Below are 21,487 nucleotides of genomic sequence, written 5' to 3' on the forward strand. Positions count from 1 at the left end.
TCAAACCATAAATTACATACCATTAACATTTTGGAGACACCTCACTGGAAGATATTGAAAAACTGAGATTGCACCAAAAGCAGCTTTGCAAAAATGTGCCTTCTTCCAACTCTGGAAGATATTTCTCCTATTTATTAAGAGATATACACTGTGGGCCTGATGTTACTTACACTTATGAGTAATTTCCACTTATGATCAAGTTGTCTACTTTTTGGCTATTCACAAAATCCAAGTGAAACTTTCCTCAAAGTGTAACTACATATCTCCACCGAATTGAAGGGTCTGTGGGCTATACAATTTTGACTAACTTACACTTTTAAGTAACTTTACTACACTTTAGCTATTCACAAAACCAGATTGTAAATTACACTTTTGGAATACATTTGCACTCTGATTTTGTAAATAGCCAACAAGTTGTAAACTTACTTAAAAGTGTAAATTATTCAAAGGTCTCAGCTACCTTTGCTTCAGGCCCTTAGTACTGTATAGCTTTGGACAGCAGGCATGTATCTTAAAGGAATCCATATTTTCAAAAAAGAAAATTCATAGGCATTGTTGTCATGGGACAACAGTTGTGAACCACTCCTGGTAAAACGCTGTATTGATTTGAGCAGTTTGGGAAAAGATTTGTCAAATATTTGAGCTTCATCACTGGGTACATCTTCCAACCTACTAAAGTTTGACCGAAAGTCCAAGTATAATCAGTGAGACTATTTTTTATGTGAAATTTTAGAGCAATTTCTTCAAATGCCCTTGTCTCTGCAAAAACAAATGTGATGGCACAGGTGAAATGGAAGTTATTCAGTCCTAGACTCTGCCATTCTGTCTCTTACAGCTTAGTTTCTGTATTCTTTACAGATTCTGATATATAATTCATAAGAGTCGCCTATTTGGACATGATTAGTACCCTTCCTAAGAGCCCAGTTAAAGATAAAGTGCATTTGCCAATAATATGAGTCAATAAATCTTTTCATAAATCAACTAGATGTGGTATCTGTTTGATCGTCTCTTCTTCAGATGTACTTCTTGTTTATAACTTTAATTTAGTATATTACTTATTAATGTACAACTATCAATTTTCTTCCTACTTTTGAGCATTGTATCGGACTTTTTTATGAGCCGTTTTCAAAATATTTCACTTGTTGAACATCTGTATAAGTTAATTGAAAAACATTGGTGACCTCTGTGCTTAATATGAAAACTACCATCTAGGGTATCATTGTGCAATTTGTGTGGGGCAGCTCCATCTCCGGTTCATCACATTACAAGAGGATTTTTAACATGGAAGACCAGAAGAGCAGGAAGCCTCAATGACTGCCAAATAAGCAAACATTATTTTTCGTTTCAGATTTTTATGACACCGGACTTTGCCTTGGAAGATTCCTCAACCTTTAATGCGGTTTTACCTTGGTCCCATTTTAGTTCTGCTGGAGGGAAAGGAACCCGGGACGCAGCTTCATCGAAATTGCTTCAAGAAAAGGTAAATGTGGATCTGATGATACAGTACGGTTCCCTTGTCGTGCATCCTGCACCACAAATGTCTTTTGAAAGGGATACTACTATTAGCATTACTTAATGGTTACAAGAGGGTCCTATTTAAAGTGCACTTTTTTTATAAGCAGAATTGTTTTTTATTTATCAGTCTACTGCAAGATTTTTCCTCCGATGTGCAATCACATGGGAGAAGAGGTTGACACATATTTGATTAAGTCAATACAGGACAATATAATCAGTTTAGCTGCTATGGACCACTGTGCATGCAAACCACTAGTGTGAATTTCTGGGGATGGAGTCACATGGACTATGTCAGTAAAAACTCTTTGGAGTGTACAGCCTCTGTTAGCTATGTTCAGGCATAAGGAACATTTGGCCTATCAAGGTGGTATCCTTATGTCATCAAACTACTTCACCATCTCTCTGAATTCTTATGAAATATTATGGGGAACCATATGTTCTTTCAGAGTTACCCATACAAATGTTGGGTTCTTCTACACAAGGAGGAACCACAGTACTAGAAAGCATACTTCAACTAGGAAGTTTTAGACAGGGGTCCCTGGAAATATTTGGACATAACTGTTCTTGTGATCTGCCTTTAGGTGTACCAAGTCACAATTAGCTCATCCTTTAAATCATAGACTTTCATTTCATAAACTGTTGTAGTCTTTCTTCCCGACAGTTGATAGAGGTGGAATACAGTTCCAAGTCGCAGTGGCTTGTAAAAGGAAAGCCTGAGACTGCAACATGGTACCAGTGACATCTGCCAAACTTAAGTCCAAGATTGTTAAGATAGTTTGATTACCTATTGGATGTAGGCACAGTGGTGACATACGATATTTAAGAGCTCAAATGTTAAAGGCTAAGCAGTACGCACCACTGTTTAGGACACAAAATTATTTTCTACTACTTTAGCTCTTTCTTATATGGTCATAACCCATGAAGACCTATATCACTGCTCACAAGTTTGATGATTCATATATTAGTCAATAATATACACTTAAAATCCTCAGATCCTGACTATGTAGATTCTTCGTTTACTGATTTAACCATTTATCCAACTGAATTACCTTTCCTGGCTGATTAAGGGGTGTTTGCCACCCTGATCATTGTAATCTAGTCATTTAACTCTAAATAGCCACCCAGCAGACTCTTGAATTCATTTTTGTCTTTACTTTGTTCTGGAATTTGAGGCGCCTTTTCTATAGCACCAAGTTTCTACATTTGTCACACCGTCCAGTTTCAGTCTGATTGATGGTCATTTAGTTGTTTGATGATAGTGCTTGATTTTTTTGCAATGCCAAAATATAGAATTATCGGGGCGTGGCCAGGCAAGATGGCCAGGTGGATGTCATTCACCTCGTCTCTGGAGCCACGTAGCTGTCCGAGTGCACTTTTCGATGTGAAGGGTAACCCAAAACTCATCCACCTGATATCTGAAGCACCGGGATACCGGTGGGGCCGTGCAGGAGTGCTATCGCAAGCCGGGAGCAGAGGGAAAATTGGCAGAAGAAGCGAGAAGGAGCCACCTAAGCTCCCAAAATGGTGGCGTGGGTGGGGGAAGCAGAGTATCCATGATTACACTGAGGAGGAGCCCCGAGAGCCGCCACAGGGGCCGATGTCTGCCCGTATCGAGGATACAATGTGCGGGCCGATGAGGGAAGAGATACACGACAGGGCGGTGCATCCGGAGTGAAGAGATAGTGCCACAGCTGTGGGGCCCGCGCCTCCCCTCTCTGCCCCAACGAACAACGGTGAGAGGGGAGGCGGGTGGTGATGCAGGCAACCCCACTGAGAACCCGGGATGCGGTCCCCACAAACGTATGGGCAAATCTGAAGCGATCTAGGAAGACGTTAGCCGCCAGGCGCGGGCTGTCTGGCCTTAAAATGGCGTCCGTTACGAACTTCCACCAGGAACATAAAGCGGTACTGAGCGGAGGGCCCCCCTAGGACAGCATACATTGGTGATCCTAGAACAGCAATAAGAACCAAGTTCCTGCCCAATGGAGCTTTGCCCTACAACCAACAGTTGTGCACCGCCTGATCTGGAGATGGTCTATGGAATCGAAGGGGGTAATCCAGTATCCCTCTGAGGGAGTGACAGATTTGCAGGTGCAACTTTTACCTGGTGGGTGGGTGTGCCCCCTAACCGCCACTAGCTGCCAGAGGAGGAATTCACATTTGCTGTGGGGCCTCTCCGTCACCTGGTGGAGGGTACCCACTCACTGAGAGGGGGGGCGTCGGGTCTGCATCTATGCCACTGAAGAAAGTGACAGTTAGAGTCTCTAGCTTCTTCACCCCCAATGAGAAGAGACAGGCGCTGGAACAAGGGGGATACATAGCTACCATGACGATTATTAAGGACGACCAAATTACCTCCCTTAGGGAATTCAAGGCTGAACTCCGCTCCGAAATCAAATTAGATATCAATACTAACCAAGCGCATGCCCGCCCTCCAACAAGACGTAGAATCAGTTGGCACTAGAGTGATGGAGATAAAGACCCAGGCGCAGGAACTGGATAAACGAGCAACAGTCACTCATGACCAGGTGCAAGAGATTCATGCTGAAAACAAAAGACTTGGAAAGCAGATCAAGAAGAGACAACATCAGAATCAGAGACCTCGAGAAGGGAGCGGAGGGGCCAGATTTGGAGCCTTTATTGAAAGTCTCTTTGCAGAAATTCTTGGGCCACGCCAGTTGAAAATCAAGATCGAAAGGGCACACCGCATAGGGAAGCAACCGGTGGGGGAACTTCGTTGCACACGCAACATTCTTGTCAAGCTTCATTCCTTTAAAGTAAAAGAAGCAATCCTGCAGGCAGCGAGGAAAAAGGGTGAGATCTCCTTCACGGGTTTCCCATGCGGGTCATATCAAGATCTGGTGCCCTCTATGCCTCTGCGGAGGCAACAGTTCAGGCCCATCACCACGAAGCAGAGAAGGTCAAATATAGATGGACATATCCTTTCGGACTGGTCTTTGAACTCAACAATAAATGCGTCACATCACTGAATTAGAGGAGGGCCTGAGAGGTCTAGGACTACCTCCCATAGAGGACGAACGCAGCCATGGAACCTCGAGGGGGAAAGCGCATGAGAGTAATAAGTCCTCCCAATGGAGTACGAGTTCCAAAGGTTGACACTCCAAAATATAACTTGATGTTTGCAGTGGAAGATGGAGCTGTGGAGGCCCCGCAGAAGGGATCTGCTTCAGACAGACGAGGCAGGGGAGAAGGTATCAACTAGGAGCACAAGGAAGAGACCAGTTACTAGTATGTTACCGCTCTCACATACTCTTAGTCTCAGGCGGAATAAGACCTGTTTTGGCTACTATATTCTGCACAAGAGACAGCTGAGGCGGCGGGCACTGGCCAAGACGCCCGCCAACGTGAACCCAACCTTCTATGACGTTTGGGCTGGGTGCCCTCAGGAAGCCCGGCGCAGGTTATTCTTGAACAGTTGTTTTCAATGTTTGGGTAGGGGCTTAAAGGGGGGTGGCGGACATATAGGGGTACTAGTCTTGTAGGGTCACTGGACCTTAGAGGTTATCCGAGTGTCATGGGGCCCTTTGAGTTCTCCATGAAAGATGGGATGGGAGGGAGCAGGGAGCTAACACTAAGGGGTCCAATTGCAGGGGGAGGTCGAGGCAAGATCGATGTTGATTTCCATTGCCTCATGGAATGTGAAAGGGTTGAACTCGCCTCTCAAGAGACGCAAAATATGGAAGTACCTAGTAGATCACCACTTTGAGGTGGTGGCGCTCCAGGAAACGCATCTAAAGCGCTCAGAGGTGCTTCGCCATAAAAGCTACCCCCTAATCTATAGGTCATCGGCAGGAACAAAACAGAAGGGAGTGGCACTATTATTCCAAAAGTCCACAAAATTCCAACCAGAAACCATAAAATCAGATTGGGAGGGCAGGATCATCATGGTGTAGGGGAAACTGAGGGTTCGCTTATGCACGTTCATCTTGGCGTATGCCCCTAACGCAGGACAGCCAGCGTTCCTGACCTACCTGCTTAATATGATGGGAGGCTTTGCCGAAGGCCCGACAGTCCTTATGGGTGATTTTAATCTAACTTGGCATGCAGAAATAGATAGCACCCACCCCCATAGAACCGCCACAGGCAACTTCCCCAAAGGGATTAAACAGACTATACACTCCCTAGGGATTAAGGATGCATGGAGACTTCTCTACCCTACCATCAAAGATTATACATTCTTTTCCCATGTACACCAAACGTATTCGCAGCTTGATTATATTTTTATATGCCAAAGTCTACTAGGGTCCCTGTCGGCAGCGAAAATCCCTCCGATTACCATTTCCGATCACAGCCTCGTCACAATTTGCTTAACCTGGGGTAGCGCCGCACCCAAGTCACCAAGAATATATTTCCCTGTCTCCCTGACGAGAGATAAAGTGTTAAGAGACGAACTACTGGGGCCATCAAAGAATTCTTTCAACTAAATCGGCCGCAGGACACCTTTCCCCTGAATAACTTGGACGCATTTAAAGCAGTTCTGCAGGGTAAATGCCTGGAGCTCAATGACACTTTGAATAAACAGAGGGCTAAAGAGAGGGAAGCTCTGGAGGCTGAACTGGAGATAATTGAAAAGAAACATAGAAATACCCCCTCTCGAGCATTGCAACGTTAACTGAACACCCTAAAAGGGAGAATTACCGCAATCTACTCCAATAGGGCAGAATACACCCTGCTGCGCTTCCGCCAAATCTCATACACACAAGGAATTAGGTAGGTTCTCACCTAGCCAGACAGCTGCGGAAAGGTACACATTGGAGGTATATGCGACAGAGAGGGTAATATCACACATTCAGACACAGACAAGGCCAACTTATTTGGGACATTTTACAAGGAGCTTTATACAAGTGAGCCCACTGACACAGCCGCACAACACCAATACCTACAATCACTGGAGCTTCTGCAGGTCCCCCAGGCTTGGAAGGACATACTTAACGCACCCATCACTGACGAGGTGGTAGAAAAAGCGATTGTGACGCTTAAACCCAACAAGGCCCCTGGGCCAGATTGCCTGACTGCCCTCTTCTATAAAACATATGCGCCAGACATCATCCCGCACCTCACCCATCTGTTTAAAGCTATGGCAGAGGGATCCATGGTGACAAAGTCCATGGCGGAAGCAGTGATAACTATAATTCCCCAAGCCGGGGAAAAATCCGCAACATTGCGCCTCATACAGGCCAATAGCGCTCCTAAATCTGGACGCCAAGCTTTACTCCGCAGTCTTAGCTGCGAGACTGGAGGATTTGATACCCGATCTAATCCACCCTGATCAATCTGGCTTCATAAAGGGGAGGCAGACCCACAACAATATCTGCAGGACATTACATTTGATAGAAAAAGTAATTAAACACGAGATCCTGGCAATCCTCGTAAGTTGGCATGACGAAAAGGCCTTTGACAGGGTGGATTTGTGGTTCCTTTTCCTCTCGCTCGAATACTTTGGATTAGGGAAGGCGTTCATTTACATGATCAAGGCTAATTATGCGCAACCACGCTCTAGAGTGCAGGTTAATGGGACCAGTTCAGCTCTGTTCCCTTTGGACAGAGGGACGAGACAGGGTTGCCCTCCTGGCGATATGGATTCGGGTGTCCCCAGGGATTCGGGGTATTACCTTCGGGGAAGAGGAACATATACTATCATTATTCGCGGATGACGTTCTGATGACGCTCACCGCTCTTGAGCACTCGCTGCAGGCCTTCCAGCTCAATGGTATGAATTTGAAGATGTGGCAGGCTTCAGGGTCAATCTGGCTAAATTGTCCATTTTAAATCTCAGGGTAGCAGAGGTAGAAGCTAACCTTCTCCGTAGGCGGACCCCCTTTCAGTGGACCAAGCATACCCTGCAGTGTCTGGGCATCCAGATAACACCATGATTAGATGGCCTTTACAAGGCCAACTATCTGCCACTTCTGCTCCAACTCCAGCAGGACCTCAAATGCAGGAAACCTCTTTTTATCTTGAGGCTAGAGCGCATACATGCGATAATAAGGACAGTGCTACCCACATTTTTAGGTTGCGCCTGGCGTTTACTGCGCAAGCAGTATCGCGCAGGCAAAAACTTTTGTTTAGAAGTATGGAGCTTTCTCCCGCCTCTGTCTTCCATTGGCTAGCTCCATAAATGGAGGATAGCCATTGGAAGACAGATCTGCCCGTCATTGCCGGAGCAGATTCGTGGGCGTTCCCGCGATTTTTAGTCATCCCACCCCTTTCCCTACGTCATGCGGCGGTGGGCAGTGTTTTTTTTTTTTCTTTTTCAAGCCATGTTTTTGTCATTTGGTTGCCTGTGGTCTCCGTGTTATGTCGTGCTTGGTTCGTGGCGGTCGTCTCCGTCTTCCGTCTTTGCCCGGTATGTATGCTCCGGTTATCGTGCGTGGCTGTCGTCTTTGTGCCTGTGCTCCGGTTTTCGTGCGTGGCTGTCGTTTTTGTGCCTGTGGTCTCCGTGTTATGTTGTGCGTGGCTGCTTTCAGGAGCTGCTCCGCTGGCCTTCCCCCCTTCTCTCTGCCCTCCTCCGTCACGCTCTGCCGCTCCCCCGGGCCCCCACCCTTCCCTCCCTCTCCAGCGGCCATGCTGCCTCTGCTTGTTTAATCCTACTGCAGCGGTGGGAGGAGAAGAAAGCTGTGTTGGTATCTGAGATGCTGGGCGTGGGGACTGTGTGTGCGAGTTGTGGTGCTTGTTTCATTGAGACTTTGCCAGCGTGGCTTGAACGTGGCCCAAAGCTTAGGACGAGGCGCCGCCGGGGGGTGGAGGGCAGACAGGCAGGCAGGAGGCTCGGCAATTACAAGCACACGTCGTCAGCGAGCCACACACCTCCCCAGCCCCTTCCCGTGGAGCCGGTTTACTGAGCAGAAAAGGCCAACCATGGAGCATCACCACCGGCGTGCCGAGGAGACGGCACAGTCCGGCAGCGATATAGGCTCCTAGATGTATGCACGTCAACATGCACACTGCAGAAGCTGGTGGATGACCTGGCGGGCACAAGACATGCGGCAGTGATCACTTTCAACCTTCACTAACAGATTCCCCCCAACTACTGCCTGATGCCTCAGTCCATCCATCATGAACCTTCTCCAAGCCCCCTGTTTCTGTCTGCTCCAGTGTGTGTGTGTGTGTGTGTATGTGACTGCTCCAGAGTGTGTGTGTGTGTGTGTGTGTGACTGCTCCAGAGTGTGTGTGTGTGTGTGTGTGTGTGTGTGACTGCTCCAGAGTGTGTGTGTGTGTGTGTGACTGCTCCAGAGTGTGTGTGTGTGTGTGACTGCTCCGGAGTGTGTGTGTGTGTGACTGCTCCAGTGTGTGTGTGTGTGTGTGTGTGTGACTGCTCCAGTGTGTGTGTGTGTGTGACTGCTCCAGTGTGTGTATGTGTGTGTATGTGTGTGTATGTGACTGCTCCAGAATGTGTGCGTGTGTGACTGCTCCAGAATGTGTGCGTGTGTGACTGCTCCAGTGTGTGTGTGTATGTGACTGATCCCGAGTGTGTGTGTGTGTGACTGCTCCAGTGTGTGTATGTGACTGCTCCAGAGTGTGTGTGTGACTGCTCCAGAGTGTGTGCGTGTGTGACTGCTCCAGAGTGTGTGCGTGTGTGACTGCTCCAGAGTGTGTGCGTGTGTGACTGCTCCAGAGTGTGTGCGTGTGTGACTGCTCCAGAGTGTGTGCGTGTGTGACTGCTCCAGAGTGTGTGCGTGTGTGGCTGCTCCAGAGTGTGTGCGTGTGTGACTGCTCCAGAGTGTGTGTGACTGCTCTGGAGTGTGTGTGTGTGTGACTGCTCCAGTGTGTGTGTGTGACTGCTCGAGTGTGTGTATGTGTGTGTGTATGTGACTGCTCCAGAATGTGTGCGTGTGACTGCTCCAGTGTGTGTGTATGTGACTGATCCCGAGTGTGTGTGTGTCTGCTCCAGTGTGTGTATGTGACTGCTCCAGAGTGTGTGCGTGCATGTGACTGCTCCAGAGTGTGTGCGTGCATGTGACTGCTCCAGGGTGTGTGTGTGTGTGTGTGTGTGTATGTGACTGCTCCAGAGTGTGTGTGTGTGTGTATGTGACTGCTCTGGAGTGTGTGTGTGTGTGTGTGTATGTGACTGCTCCAGAGTGTGTGTGTGTGTGTGTGACTGCTCCAGTGTGTGTGTGTGACTGCTCCAGTGTGTGTGTGTGACTGCTCCAGTGTGTGTGTGTGTGTGTGTGTGTGACTGCTCTGGTTGTGTGTGTGTGTGTGGGGCTCTGGGTGTGTGTGTGTGGCTGGCTCTGGGTGTGTGTGTGTGGCTGGCTCTGGGTGTGTGTGGCTGGCTCTGGGTGTGTGTGGCTGGCTCTGGGTGTGTGTGTGTGTGGCTCTGGGTGTGTGTGTGTGTGTGTGTGTGTGGTAGTAATTGCTGTCTGCTGAGCTCGTCCGTAGGGTACAATAGTTCTCACATTTGCGAGAGATTAAGCTATTGGCAATGTAAATGACAATGCCATTTATTTATCTGTTTTCAAAACCAACACATAAATACAAATTTTGTCATTTACAATGCCAATAGCTCTAACTTCTCCAAAGGGGAAACCGTTGCATTGTAAATGCTTGTTATATTTGTTTCAGGCTCTACCAATTGATCTAGATAGGGATTTCCTGCCAAGGCTGCGCTCCCTTGTCACCCGATACATCTGGCAGAATGGCAGGGCCCATCTTACCTTCCAGACCTTAAGACATGCAAAGACTGGGAGGGGGGTGGGAGTGGCTCTTCATGACTTTAGTATATATTAAAAAGCCACCCAACTGAGGATTATAGCAGAATGGTCCAAGAGGGAAACAGGCCAGCACTGGTTGCACATGGACAGGGCGATAGTGGGGAGAACAGTTTGGTACGTGATTTGGAAGGCTAAAAAAAACAGACCCTCAAACGCTTACATTAGTACACCTACACGGACCACCCTTAAGGTGTTGGATGAGGTGTCTTGAGGGATGGGGTAGACTACATTCCCGTCTCCAGATACTCCGATTCATTACAATCTGGATTTTCCCATCGCTCTACGTGAAAGTCTGTTTGACGCATGGAGGGAGGGAGGTTGTCTAATGCTCTCAGATTAATTTCATAACCACAACATACTCACTTTAAGTTGCCAAGGGATTTCATGTACCCCTAGTGAGCACTTCCATTAGCTCCAACTCAAACACTGGGCCCTACACCCTCAAGTCAGAGAAGCAGCAACTCCGGAATGAAGACCGATATAAACATTTGTGCGACGGGTGGGCTCTATGAAGGGAGTGATCTCCTACCTATATAGCTTACTACTCTCCACATCACATTCGCTGAGGCCCCAGTATATGAACCTCTGAGAACATATGATAGGGAGGGAAATCTCTGACACGGAGTGGAAGCACTTGTGGACAGACATCACCAAGAGCAATCACTCCCTAGACCTGAGGGAAGCCCATTGTAAGACTAAGACTCTCTTTGATTGGTACATATACTCCACGAAACTTAAAAAGATATTCCCGAAGGTCTCCGACCAGTGTTGGAGGGGGTGAAGTCTACTCGGGGACTTCTGTCATATATGGTGGGATTGCCCACGATCAAAACTTTCTAGAAAGAAATCTTGGCTCACATGAAGGAGATGCTTGATTACAATATTACAACCTCCATAGAAGAGCTCTCCTTGGTATAAGAGACCTAGGGCTGGAACATCAAACAAAAGCAGATAGGGCTATAATGTAGGCATGCCTAGGGGACGCCAAAGTCGCAATTGCAGCGGCATGGAAGGAGGCTCTGGCGCTGTCCCAATGGCACTCACGCCTCTGGAAATTACTCATCATGGAAAGAATGGCAGAAATTTTCAGGGACGAGTACAAACATTTTGAATATAAATGGAGCCCTTTAGTCACATATCTTATGCAGGGCCTTCCCTTGGCAGTATGCCCACCCTCATTACGGGCTATGCACTTGTTCCAGTTTTAGGCTAAACAGAACCCAGCACTGATAATCCCAGGTGCGCTCTGGGGGTCCCCCTCCACAGACATTTGAATCGAACCCCGAGTCCTACAACATGCTTTCAGGCGCAAACATCATACGGCATAGCCAGTGTATGCACCATTTAGCTACCACCACCATTGTTTTTTCGTTGTTTGTGTGGGGTGGATTGAGGGTGGGGTGAGGGATAGTTGGGTAAGGGATTATAAAGTTGTACGACCCAAGATGGTCAACGCGTAAGAATAGGAGGGCTGGCTCGTACCTAGAAACTGACTAACAATAACGGCTCCCCCATGTGAAGAATCTGTACCTTCATTAGCATGTTGAACAACTGTGGGGAGTGTTCTTTCTTCTTTACCGTAATGCCACCCCGCTTATTGCTTCTGTTTAATGAAAAGAATGTTGACAAAAAAAATATAGAATTATCTTAAATGAGCACAAAGGAGTGGTTTCTTTTTCTACAGGGGCTGATGAACATACCTTAATTACCAGCACTCTGTTGATATTGCTGCAGTGACCATACTCCTCGCTCAGCAGTGAAGACACTAAAAGAGGGATGGGCAGACAGCCTTTAGGAAGGCTCTGAATATTTTCTATTTTAACACATGGAGGCCCTCGTTTGCAGAACTGTGTAATTCCATATTTGTCTGCTAACCTAGTTACCAAATGAAATTCTGGAATAGTGAATTCCCAGTGTTTCCTACTTATGCATTTCAGATTGTGAAATTCCTAGGTTGGAAGTGGTCCTGAAATAGGAATTACTGTGATAATTGGTTGCATTCATGGAAAGCATTAGAAGCAGCTTTCTTAGTGGCTGTTTAAAGGTATAAGGATATTTTGAGACTCTGAGTCCTTTTACCAAAACGTGGCTTTAGATTTTCATGAGTCAGAATAGAACTTTTGCCACATACACAAAAAAATGTGCATGTCTGACAGAGATCTATTCACAACCTTTTTAAAATAACATTTTATTGAAATAAACGCAGAGCAAAATCAGCAGTACAATCTCAGAAGACATAATAAGCACAATATGGTTAACAATACCAGCAGAGACATTTGGTATCAATGTGAGTCTTATCATGAAGGTCTATTCCTGTCCATAGCCATGTCAGCAGTAGGAGAGCTGCAGATCTCGCCCCTGTAGATATTCCAGTGCCCCATTTCTTATCCCATTTTTTTGGGGCAGCCCGAGTTTTGTAAACGTTTTTTTCAGCAATCATAGACCTGTCCATTTCTGCCACCCAAACCACTATTAGAGGACGGTCAGGAGCGCCCCAGTGCATTGCTATCAAACGTTTTATGAGAAGACACCCCAGAGCCAGCCATTGGTGCTCAATTTCTGTCAAATCCGTCGCCTCCCAGACATTGAGGATCCCACACCCGGGTGACAGCGGGATTGGTTTCCCCAGCGCCTCCGTCATTTTCCTGGCCGCCCCTGTCCATAGGATCTGGATCACCGGACATTCCCATAGGGTATGATAAAAGGTGCCAGGCATGTCACATCCTCTTAGACATAGGTCGTCAGGGCGTCGGCCTATCATAGCTAATAGGGGACCAGACATGTATGTTCTGTGTAAAATTTTTAACTGTATCAGGCGGAATCGATGATTGATCGCTGTCTCTCATGGGGACATCAGTGCCATCAGCCAGTCTTCGTCTTCCAAATGCCCTATATCACACTCCCATTGGTCGCGTAGGGCTTGGAATGAATCAGGCAGATTATTGCATAGTTTACGATATGTGCATGAGATTGCCTTAGTCAAAAGGGGTTCAGAGAGCAGTCTGTCTTCAAGGGGTGAGGCCTCCGGGAGGGAAGAGAAGTCATGTATGTTCGATTTGCAGGTACCGAAAGGCTTCCCCCTGAGTGAGTGCGTATTTTGTCTGGAGATCGGAGAAGGTTAAGAGTTTCCCTTTAGAGATGAGATCTCCGTGTGTGGAAATGCCAATGGTGTCCCATTTGTCAAAGCCTAGTTGGTAACATAGGGATCCTAGTTTTTGCGAGGACCACAGTGGCGTGGCTTTGGTGAACTTATCAGACCAACCCAGGGCCTTAGTAGCTCTATGCCAAAGTGTTGTTGTCTGTGCAATTGTATTGGACCCACATAGCGATTGCGAGTGGGTTTACTATACAGTTCCCCTAGGCACCCTTCTTGCCCTGTCTGATATCTTTCCAGGAGAAATGCTCTGTTATCGGGCGATCCGTGAATCCAATGATTTGTGGCCAACAATTGAGTCGCCCAGTAATACAGGCGCATGTCGGGTAGGCCAATGCCTCCATCGTAACCAACCCTTGGTGAGCTTACGAAGGGCAATACGAGGCGCTCCTCCATCCCACAACAAGAGGCGTAGATCCCCTTCTAATGCAGTAAAATAGGAATCTGTGATGGGAAATGGGCAATTTTGGAAAACATATAGGAATCGCGGGAGTGACAGCATTTTGAACAGGGCTGCCCTGCCAAGGAGGGACAGAGGCAATGTTCTTCAGTGGGAGACATCTTCGCGGAGCCGTTACAATGGGCCCAGAAGATTACGATCATAGAACAGTTTTGGATCTGAAGTGACAAAGATGCCTAGATATTTAAAACGGTCGAGGGCCACTGTGATGGAACATCCCCGTGGCAGGGAGGGTGGGGGTCCATGCAAAGTATACAACACTGATTTAGACCAATTTATAGAGTAGCCAGAGTATTTCCTGAAATTTGTAAGGACATGGCGTAAGCTATTGATGGAGGTTTATGGGGAGGCCACGTACACTAATATATCGTCTGCGTAGAGGGATATCTTTTCAATCGTATCGTCGCTCCACTTAAGACCTCGGATAGAGGCATCAGTGCGGATCCAGTGGGCCAGTGGTTCTAGGGTGAGGGCAAATAGTAGTGGTAATAGGGGGCAGTCCTGCCTGGTCCCTCTATGCAGTGAGAATTGTCGGGATGTATGGTTATTGACTTGCACTTGTCCCCGCAGATCCGTATATAACAATCTGATCCATTGGATAAAATTGGGTCCAAAGCCAAATTGTTTTAGAACTTCAAAGAGATAAGACCATTCGATTGAATCGAACGCCATTGTGGCGTCGAGTGAGAGGATTGCGGCTTCCTCCTGTATAAAGGACTGTCTGCCCATAACATTATTCACCCTTCGGAGATTTAAGGCAGTGTTACGATCTGGGAGGAATCCCAACTGGTCGGCGTGAATCAGTGAAGGGAGGGCAGTAAGAAGTTGAGTCGCTAAAAGTTTGGCCAGTACCTTGGCTTCTGAACTAATCAAAGAGATCGGCCTATAGGAGCCACATTCTGTGGCCGGTTTATTCGGTTTGTGAATAACTACGATCAAGGGGTAGAATGCCACTCTCTCGGCTTTCTTCAAACAGGTTTTTGAGGTGAAGTGTTATACCTAGGGCCATGCCCTTCAGGAATTCACTGGGGATTCCATTAGGCCCCATTGCCTTACCAGATTTAATGGCGCCTCTGTCAGCCTCGGAAAGAGTGGGCAGGTGCATCTCGTCTAGGAGTTGCCGAGAGCCCTCTGCAGTATATTGTGCTCTGGCCTTATAAATCTGCTCCAGATGGTCGGCAAAGGCGTCTGCCACCTCTTGAGGATCTGTAATTCGAGTCCCATCGGAGCGAACTATCAACGGGACTCATCTTGATCCCTGATCACGGTGCTCTAGCCATGCCAGCATTTTCCCGGCGCGATCTCCCAGTTCATAGACCCGGTGGCGGGTCTGAAGGAGTCTGGCCTGTGCTATCTCAGAGGCCAGGGCCTTATACTCAAGTTGTTTCGTGTGGAGGTGGTCAGCCGTATCTTCGGAGGGGTTGGAATTATGTGTTGACTCAAGGCAGAGTAAGTCTGCCTCAGCCTGGTGTACCTGTTCGTTATGTTTCAGTAAATATCCTATTTTGAGAGCCAGCGCCCTTCTCTTGAGGACGGCTTTGTAGGCCTCCCAAATTGTGACTGCCGAGCGGACTGACCCAACGTTTTCAGCAAAATAAAAGACCGAGTGTTCAATCAGATCTTCTTTGATGTCAGGAATCTTAAGGATCCACGGAGTAATGATGATCGGCCCTCGATCGAACTGTTGGTTGTAGGTAAACTCTAAACTGAGGGGGGAGTGGTCAGAGATACCTCGGGGGAGTCCCTGCTTATTTCTGAATTGGCCGATGTTGGTAGAGGGACAAAAGAAATAGTCAATACGGGACATACTATTGTGGGCATTGGAGTAGTGCGTAAAGTGGGGAGTGTCTGGGTGTAGCGTTCGCCAAAGGTCCTCCAGTCCCATTACCTGTGTGAAGTCTGCGAGTTCAGATTCTGTCCTGTGGGAGCTGCTTTGGGGGTACCTATCTAATTGGTCATTCGTTGTCATGTTGAAATTCCCTCCGATGATCAGTGCGCCATGGGGGAGGTCTAGTGTTATTTTGCCAAGGGCCCGTAGTGTCTCCCCTCCCAGTGCTGGCGGAAGGTAGGCCGAAACCACGTTCAACGGTCGACCCTCCCATGTGGCTTCCAGGACCGCAAATCGTCCCTGTGGGTCTGCCCAAGTATTGGTAGGTATAAGTGTCAAGTCTTCTTAACGAGAATACCCGTCCCTCGGGACCCAGATGTGAACCCTGCATGTATCAATAGCTTGTACCCCCAGCGTTGGAGTGCCCAACAGCAGTTACCCACCAGGTGTGTTTCCTGCAACAATACTAGGTCGGGTGCATGGCGTCTGAGAAATTGTAGGACCACCCCCCTCTTTATTTTGTTGCCTAAGCCATTGACATTCCATGTCATGATCCTTAGTGTTTTGTCAAGAGGTTTCGCCATTGCAGTGTTTGGAACAAAGGTAAGCCGGATGAGCTGTCTCGTGGTGTATCTCTCTATTGGAAGGAGCGGTCATAGAGGAACGCTGTGAGATACCTTCCAGGAGGATCGAGGCCTCTTATGGCATGGAACAATACAGTCTCTCAATCCCAGACAATGTTGCCGACATGACTCATAATTGCAATATGCTCTGCACACAAAAAAACACGTAACCAACACAGTCCCCCCTCCCTGCAATCTTCCCCCCCTGCCTGCATCCCTGCCCGCGGACTTGAAACTATCCACACGCCAACTAGGCAGAGTGCCTGTCGCCCACCCAACTATTCATGGGGTACCTGGTAGGTCGCCGTGCCATTCGCCGTATGTAGATTAACAGTGTATAAACAAAAATATTCAAAAACATACCAGTCCAGGTCTTATGATATCAGCGAACATATGTAGCTAGTTAAGGCCACCCAACTCCCCTCTGGCCCAAACAGACAAATGTGGAGGTCCCAGCAGAGGTACAGGCTCCAGCATATAGCCCAGAGCTGGAAATGCAACGGGAGCATCAGATGGCGAAAATCTAGTCATTCACACTCTCTGCTATAGAGTGAGTCTGGGGGGGTCATTTTCGGTTGTTCTGGTCGGCCTCGGTGATCAGTTCTCCCCGCCCTAGCGGATGATCCGGACGTGACCTGGCTTTGGGTGTCTTGCGGTTGGCCGAGGTCCCTCCAACTTGACGCCATCCCTCCAGCCAGTCCCAGACCTCCTCTGGGGACATAAAAAAACCAAGTCTTGCCCTCAGATTCCACCCGCAGCTTGGCAGGAAACAACATCGAGTACTTTACATTTTTGTCCCGCAACGCTTTGAAACTGCGTCTGCGTGCCTGGACTTTCATGGTGAAGTCCGGGAAGAATGTTATGTGGGCATCTTCAAGTCTCAGCGGTGGTCCCGTGCGGGCCGTTTCGAGTACGACGTCTCTATCTCGGAAATTAAATACTCTGCCGAGGATCGGGCGCGGGGGGGGGCCCTGGTTTCGGCCTGCCCCCCAGGACTCTGTGGGCCCGTTCTATAGAGAAATAGCGGGAGAGACGTTTCGGCTGGAGATGTTTCACTATGAGGTCCTCAACAAATAGATCGGCGGCGGGCTCCTCCATTTGCTCCGGGACCCCCAGGATACGGATGTTATTCCTTCGTGCCCTCCCTTCATAATCATCCAGGAGCTCCGACATCTGGTGTTGTCGTTTTTGGAGGTGAGCCACCTCCTTCTGGAGGGTAGAAGTGTCATCAATGAGGGCTGCCGTTTTGATCTCGACGTCTTTGACCTTGGAGTCTATTTTTCGTAGGTCCGCACGTAACATGGTTACTTCAATGTTGACGGAGTCTATACGTGTTTCTAGAGAGGTGCGCACACCCGCTATGGCCTCCATGACATCCTCCAGCGCCAGAGTTTTCCTCGCGCGTGATGGGGGAGCAGTCCTGGGGTCCCCTTCGGTGGCTGAGTCTTTGGCCTCCCCTTTAGAAGTCCAGGAGAATTTGGTGATCGGTCTCTGCGTGGTTGACTTGTTGCCCCTGTTGGAAGCCATTGGGGCGGTCTTTGGAGCGTTCCCACGTGGGGTCGCACCAGGTGTAGCGGTCTTATGGGTGTGGAGACAGGGGAAGTTGTGCCAAGTGGTGGGCCCCCAGGGCAGTCTCCCTATGGCAGGAGGGGTACAGTCCCAGGCGGCCAAGATTTTGGGACAGCGTGTAGTGTCGGCCCAAGTCTTTGGTATGTCCTCCACGTGTGGTCGGCTCGCAACGACGTAGCCGGGAACCTCTTGCTAATTCCGTGGGTCTCGGCAGGTCGTGGGCAGGGCGTAAGCCGTGGACGTCCTCTGATCGTGTTCGAAAGCGCCAGGAGCCCAGCAACCCAAGGTGCGAGTGGGCACTCAGGGATCCAGGAGCCATCGCATCAGCGTCTAGGTAAGCACTAGCAGCATGCTGGCCATAATCAATGAGACTCCCCTGCCCAGCCACTCCATGTAGCACGACCCAGCATGGGCCTCTTCGGGGTTTCCAGAGGCGTTAACAGGCACAGCTTCTGGGCGCTAGCAGGTGCGTAGCGGGACAGGTTGCACGTGCTCCCCCCAAGTGCAGGGCCCAGAGTGTCCGCCGATCGGAGCGGGCCGGTCCGTCCGGCACCAGGGAGCGTTGAGTTCTTTCTCGCCCGCGCGTCGGGAGCAGGTAGATCAGGACAGAGATGTGGGAGGGAGGGGGGGTCATGGGCCCCCGGATCGGCCACAGGCTCGCGGCCCCACAGATTCAATGTCGCGGGAAGGCCCCGATCTCCGCAGCCACCTCCACCTGGTAGGCCCCGGAGCCGGGGGGGCTCGAGTAGTTAGTCCCCGGTCCGGAGGTCTCCGACGGCACCTCTTCTTCGCCGCCGATAGCGGCAGCCAGCGACTAGGCCCCCCACCGGTCAATCGTTCGGCGTCTGTGCGGTACCTTGGAGTCTCCGCGGCCCTCCGCTGTCTGGATCCGGCGGTCTAGCGGGGTCCAGCTCGTCCGGCGCTCAGGATGTCAGGGGCAGTCCCCAGTGCTCGCCGCCATCTTGGACTCGGGCGGATCGCCAAAACTTAGGGATTTCTTCTTTGTATTGTCACCTGGGGCACTCCGAGAGCCAGGAGAGAGCGCCCGGACTGGAGTATGAAGATCCCTTATCTTATCAGGTAATTTTGCGGATGCATGCCGGATTATTAAGGCGGATTTAACGGCGAAGGCTGGGGAGCCGCTCTAGCAAGCGACCATTCCCTTCGGCTGCTGGCCACGACCCCTATTCACAACCTTGACGATAAGAATATAACGCCATTATCTAGATAAGAATAAGCACATCAGGAAGACAAAACAATTGGTTATCAACCTTGTTCCTGGATGACCAAAATCCAAGCCATTCCTTACTAGATAGATGATTTTATACCTTACCCCACTACTTCCAAGATGCAGATTCCGGGCATTTCTGCACAACCTATTTGTCTAATTTGTCTATTATTTCCACATTTGTGTTACTATAGAGATTCATATCATTGCTTCTTCTAAGGGAGGAGACAATTATACAAATATTTATGAGTGTTTGTTAAGATCTCATGATAGAGAAGGAAAAGGTTCTTGCTCGCATTTCTAGTTCTCTTTCATGAGACCTTCATCTGTGTCCCAATGCCCTCTTCCTCAATTAAATGGATGGCATGGTACTTGGCTAAGAATTGGGATCCTGCTATGTTGTAAAAATAAATGCTGCTTCCATACTTTAGCCATACGTTATTGAGAAGCTGCTGTCAACTGAGGGCTCGCTGAGGCGATCACTTAGGTAATCACCTTATAGTGACGTACAGATTACAGGGTCGCGGTCGTTGACATCAAGTGTAGATGAGGCAATGAGCTCCTAAGGATAAAATTCAAACAGCATTGTAAAAATAGTCAATTAGAAAGGATTGACAAATAAAAAAGGGAGTTTGAAATCAGTATTTCACAAGAAAATCATAATGGTATATTAAACCTTTTTAAGGCAGAATACAGAAGGCAAAGCAAAATGTAGCTCAGTTCAATAAATCAATCCTAGGACATAGGAAAACAATTGCCATAAAGGCTGTCGGCAATAGAAATAAAACCAATATTGCGCAAAATCAGAAAAATTGCCAAGTCCAAAATATGCAACATAACTTCAGAGATTCGGGAGGCATCCCTAGTAGAAACCAAAAAGATCTCGCCGCCAAATTCAGGGGTCTTTTATAATGAATTTCACCATAGAAAGCAATGAAGACTGCGCAGTAAGCATCAGATGAGCAAATGTATCCTTTCATTACCAAATCACAATTCAGAAATGTAAAATGTCATATAGACACAATATGGTAACACAAGCGCACTACATAAATATTGGTTCTCCTCATCTGACCTTATGGTATCGGAAGTGGCAAAGCAAGTGGAAAGACTCAGATGTTCCATCTATAGATTGGAACCAGGAAGAGCCTTGAATGTAGTAAAAGCTTTCTCCCAGGTTCTACGAGAACAGCATTTCATTGGAAAACAAACAGTGCACATTTTGCTACATACGGTGTCAAATGAGAGAATAAGCACATACAATGATTATTATGAGACAGCACCAGCCTTCTTTTCCAAGATTGATTTGAGACATAATTTAGCATAGGCACGAAAAACGTATTTCTAAACGTCTGTGTTTTCCTTTCACTTGTAATAGATGTATATTAATATGCATATATAATTATAATCGGAAAATAACTCCCACGTTACTGTGGGAAGCATAATTCAGTTTTTACCATCTGAAGACACTGATCATCTCGCTCTTTTCCCTTATCCCTTTTAAAAAGCACTAGAGCAGTTAGTTTACTCTAGATCAGGTAGTTTATTTTTAGAGCACACAAAGCAAATTATTGCTGAAATGTTTTTATGAAAACCAGTCTTCAGATCAGTAGGTCCTTCTATTGAACATACCTTGAGGAGCTGCGGTGGATTGCCCTATGAATTAAACTTTACAACATGGTGGTAAACCTTTTGACGTCAACAGGTCATCCAGCGCCTTATAATACAGTTGAGACGCAGAATAAAATCTTCCCTCATGTGACAAGTTTTTTTGTTGTTGTTTTTTTTGTTTAATTGGACACACAACACACAGTGTGCTGGAGTCTCACCGAATAAAATAAAAGCTAATTGTGCATTAGGCACAGTCTGCTTTCACTTTTGATCAGCCCCAGGGAGCATAACTCTGTCCCTGAGCATCGATTTCTCCACAGATGCAGCCCTGGAGGGGATACGGTGTCCGATTTTTAGAGCTGCCGTTCCCTAGTGGATCCCTACTTGGGAAATCACCCTCAGAAGGCGATCCTCAAGCAGGGATCAACACCACCAGACGCTAAGGAAAACTCTTTGGGTGGGGAGCACTTTGGGCATGTGCCAGTGCTCTGCCTGCCTTGGTGCTGGAGAGGGGGGTGTTTACCTCCAATCTCCCTATCTGATCCCCAGTGTGGGTGGGGAATCAGACCCCAATCCCTAGTGTGGGTGGGTGGGTGATCAGAAAGTTCACTAAATGGAGTTAAAACAAATGCCAAAATAGAAAGGGTGAAGGCACACTGCTCAGACATCAGGATGTGCCCCCACCCAAGAATGGGCCCTTCAATATTTTAGCCCCTTCCCCCCTCAGGCCCCCCCATTAAGAGTGGACAGGGGGATTTAAACCCCAATCT

General features: G+C 48.0%; 1 protein-coding gene across 2 annotated transcripts in view; it reads left to right on the top strand.

Moving 5' to 3' along the window:
• Positions 1-21,487, top strand: part of VPS54 (VPS54 subunit of GARP complex) — a 624,042-nt gene that overhangs the window by 174,585 nt on the left and 427,970 nt on the right. For both annotated transcript variants that reach the window (XM_078649430.1, XM_078649431.1), the window contains exon 7: positions 1,349-1,480. In XM_078649430.1, coding sequence (XP_078505556.1) covers positions 1,349-1,480 — 132 coding nt within the window. The remainder of the gene's footprint in view (positions 1-1,348; positions 1,481-21,487) is intronic.

Source organism: Lissotriton helveticus, chromosome 6 (assembly GCF_964261635.1).
Source record: "Lissotriton helveticus chromosome 6, aLisHel1.1, whole genome shotgun sequence".
NCBI classification, from domain to species: domain Eukaryota; kingdom Metazoa; phylum Chordata; class Amphibia; order Caudata; family Salamandridae; genus Lissotriton; species Lissotriton helveticus.